At 42.9% G+C, this 4,029-nt stretch overlaps 1 protein-coding gene across 1 annotated transcript in view; it reads left to right on the forward strand.

Moving 5' to 3' along the window:
• The first annotated feature begins 321 nt into the window (after positions 1–321).
• The window catches only part of DCTN6 (dynactin 6), a 29,457-nt gene continuing 25,749 nt past the window's right edge, over positions 322–4,029 (forward strand). The window contains exon 1 of the mRNA XM_006834490.1: positions 322–394. Within this exon, the coding sequence (XP_006834553.1) occupies positions 372–394 (23 nt within the window). The 5' untranslated portion in view covers positions 322–371. The remainder of the gene's footprint in view (positions 395–4,029) is intronic.

Below are 4,029 nucleotides of genomic sequence, written 5' to 3' on the forward strand. Positions count from 1 at the left end.
TCCAGTGAAGACATAATGGTCACCGGTAACAAATGCTGCTGTAAAATGAGATCATAATGAGGGGTGTTGGGTTAAATGGCAGGTTTAAGTACAATTCTATCCACCCCTGTTATTGTTGTTGTGAAGTGCCGTCGAGTCGATTCCCATCCCTAGCGACTCCTGGACAACCTAAATTCAATTGGGTTTCCAGACTAGCACACAGCGCCGCCTAGCAGAAGCTAGGACATCCTGGTACCAAGCAACCACCAAATTGCTGTGGCTTCCGCCTTCCATCGACTCCGCCCCTAGGCTTTCCAATCGAGTTTAGAGACCATCGCTCTTCCCAGGAAGTTATATCTGTCTCCGCTCCAATTGGAGGCTAGGGCCGTACCATGGCGGAGAAGACTCAGAAGAGGTGGGTTTTATTGCTTGCGATTAGCCTCTTCCCAATTTTCCGCAGAGGTGGAATCCTGGTTGGCAATGGTGGGACTGAGATGGTGTTTTGTTCTAGGTGCTCAGTTTAAAGCCTAGACTTGACTGAAGAGGCGGAGGTGGGGAGGGGGGTGGTTAGGGCCTAGGATGCGGAATTGTGTGTGGATGTCTTTTGTTTCTCTACTGTACCTTCATCACACGCCTGCGCAGAAAGAGGGGGCTGTCAGGGTGGGGCTTCGAGGAGAGCTTTACACCGCCTCCTCGCGACCCTGGGGGCGACGGCGCCTCCCTATTTGCAGTATCGCTGGGTGGAGCTGTACACTACTGAACCAAGAATCTAGCTGCAATCTGTACGTCTTGTAGCTGGATATTTGGTTGAATTTTCGAAACACTCTCGTTAGTGTTGTTGTTAAGTGCCGTCGAGTCGATTTCGACCCTTAGCGATCCTGTGTACAACAGAATGAAACACTGCGGGGTCCTGCGGCAACCTCACAATAGCTGCTACTCTTGAGCCCAATGTTGCTGCAACTTTGCCAGCCCATCTCGTCGGGGTCTTCCTCTTTTCCTCGGACCCTTCACTTTACCAAGCATGATGTCCTTCGCCAGGGACTCGTCCCTCCTGATAACATGTCCAAAGTAAGAGCTACAATGTCTGGTCATCCTGGCGTCTAAGGAGCATTCTGGTTATACTTCTTTTTGCACACTACCCACCTTTTACATGCATATAAAACTACTGAAAATACCACGACTTTGTCATGTACACCTTACTCAAACTGACATCTTTGCTCTTGAACACTTTAACGAGGTCTTGTGCAGCAGATTTGCCTAAGGCAGTAAATACCGTCAGTAAATACCGTCCTTTGATTTCTTGACTTCCATGAATACCGATAATGGATCCAAGCAAAATGAAGTTTTTGAAAATTTCAATCCTTTCTCCGTTTGTTGATGTGAAGTGCCATCGATTCCTACCCATAGCCCCATAGCGACCCAGTATAGGGTTTCCGAGGAGCAGCTGGTGAACTTGAACTGCCGACCTTGCAGTTCAAATGGCTTTCTTCTTCATAGAATCCAACTTTTCGGATTATCTACTCAACATACAGATTGAATAAGTATGGTGAAAGGATATAGCCTATCCCATACATTTTCTGTAGTATCCCCTTGTTCCGTTAGATGACTGCCTCTTGGTATATGTACGGGTTTCACATGAGCACATTAAGTGTTGTTGAATTCCCATTTTTCACGATGTTATCCATAATTTGTTATGATCCACAGAGTCGAATGCCCTCCCGTAGTCAATAAAGCACAGGTAAACCATTTTTCTGGTGTTCTCTGCTTTCAGCCAAGATTCATCTGCCATCAGTAATATCCTTCCTGCCCTCTTCTGAATCTGGCTTGAATATCTGGCCATTCCTTATTGATGTACTGCTGCAACTGTTTTTCAATTATCTTCAGCAAAATTTTACTTGCATATGATATAGGTGCCCAGGTGTGGCACTATAGAATTAGTACTAGACTGCTGCTAGCTGCAAGGCTGACAGTTCAAACCCATAAGCTGAGCCACAGGAGAAAGATGAGGCTTCCTACTGTAAAGGTTTACAGCCTCAGAAGCCCTATACAGGGTCAGTCTGAGTCTAAATCAACTTGAAAGTAGTGAATTTGGGGTTTGTTGGGTTGCTTTTTTTTTTTGGTTGTATTAATTATATTGTTTGATAATTCCTGCATTCTGATGGATCGCCTTTCTTTAGAATGGGAAAACTGATGATTGCATCAGGCAAATCTGCTGCACAGGAACTTTTTAAAGTGTTGAAGAGCAAAGATGTCAGCTTGAGGACTAAGGTGCGCCTGACCCAAGCCATGGTATTTTCAGTAACCTCATATGGATGCGAAAGCTGGACAGTGAATAAGGAAGATCGTACAAGAATTGATGACTTTGAATTGTGGTGTTGGAGGAGAATACTAAAAGTGCCATGGGTTGCCAAAAGAACCAATAGATCTGTTTTGGAAGAAGTGCAGCCAGAGTGCTCCTTGGAGGCCAAGATGGCTAAACTTCGTCTCTCATACTTTGGACATATTGTCAGGAGGGAACAGTTGCTGGAGAAGGATAGCATGCTTGGTAAGATGGAGGGTCGGAGAAAAAGAGGAAGACCCCCAACAAGATGGATTGGCCAGGTGACATCATTGATGGCGTCAAGTGTGGCAGCGGTAGTGAGGTTGGCCCAGGATCAGACATTGTTTCGTTCTGCTATGCATGGGGTCTCTATGAGTCAGTTCTGACTCAATGGCACCTGACAACAACAACATATGCAGATGATTCAGCCTTTCTTGCTAAAAGCTGAGAAGACTTAGAGTACTTACTGATGAAGATCAGAGACTACAGCCTTCAGTATGGGTTGCATCTCAATGTAAAGAAAACAAAAATCTTCACCACTGGACCAATAAACAACATCATGATAAATGAAAAGATTGAGGTTGTCAAAGACTCCATTTTGTTTGGATCCATTATCAACATTCATGGAAACAGCAGTCAAGAAATCAAATGATCTATTGCAGTAGGCAAATCTGCTGCAAAAGACATCTTTAAAGCCTTCAAGAGCAAAGATGTCAGTTTGAGGACTAAAGTGCGCCTGACCCAAGCCATGGTACTTTCAGTAACATCATATGCATGTGACAGTGGAATAATGAATAAGGAAGACTGTAGAAGAATTGATGCATTTGATTTATGATGTTGGAGAAGACTATTAAAAGTACCATGGACTGCCAGAAGAACAAACAAATTTGTGTTGGAAGAAGTATTATTGCCCAAATGCTCCTTAGAAGCCAGGATGGTGAGACATGAACATGTTATCAGGAGGGACCAGTCCCTGTAGAAGGACCTCATGCTTGGTAAAGTAAAGGGTCAGTGAAAACGAGATGGATTGGCACAGTTGCAGCAGCAGTGGGCTCAAACCTAACAATTGTGAGGGTGGTGCAGAATAGGGCAGTGTTTCATTCTGTTGTGCATAGGGTTGCTATGAGTTGCAACTGACTCAACGTACCTAACAACTACAAAAGGTATCCTAGTGTGGTGCTGTAGGATAAGCACTGGACTGTTTAACTGAAAGGTGTGTGGTTCAATCCCACCAGATACTCCCGGGAAATCCTACACAGGGTTGCTGGACGGCAGTTAACAGCAGCATTGAGCAGGTGCAGCTACGTGAGTTACATCAGTTGAAAGTTGTGCTCAAAAGCTGTATCAGAAAAGTTGAATGTGCTGAAAACTTAAAAATATTTTATCAGAATGGCATCCATATTCTATTAAAACATCTCACATAAGAAAATTTCAGTCATCATTGAGTATATGTTTAAAAGAACATCAGGAATCTGCTTCACAATAAAGTTTTGAAAAAATAAATAGTTGTAATAGCAATTTTCTTTTTAGTGAAGAAATGGCAAAAAAAAAAAGGATACAAAAAGTACTATTAAAATGTTTTCTTCTATCTGCTGTAAGCTAAAAATGAGCATTTTTATACATGGATATTTAAGGTTTAGTAATTTATTTAAAATACAGAGTTAATGAATTTTAAGACCCAGTTTCATGAATGTTTTAGATTTTTGGTTTTGGATCTTAAGAAACTAGAA

Source organism: Chrysochloris asiatica, unplaced genomic scaffold, assembly GCF_000296735.1.
Source record: "Chrysochloris asiatica unplaced genomic scaffold, ChrAsi1.0 scaffold00011, whole genome shotgun sequence".
NCBI classification, from domain to species: domain Eukaryota; kingdom Metazoa; phylum Chordata; class Mammalia; order Afrosoricida; family Chrysochloridae; genus Chrysochloris; species Chrysochloris asiatica.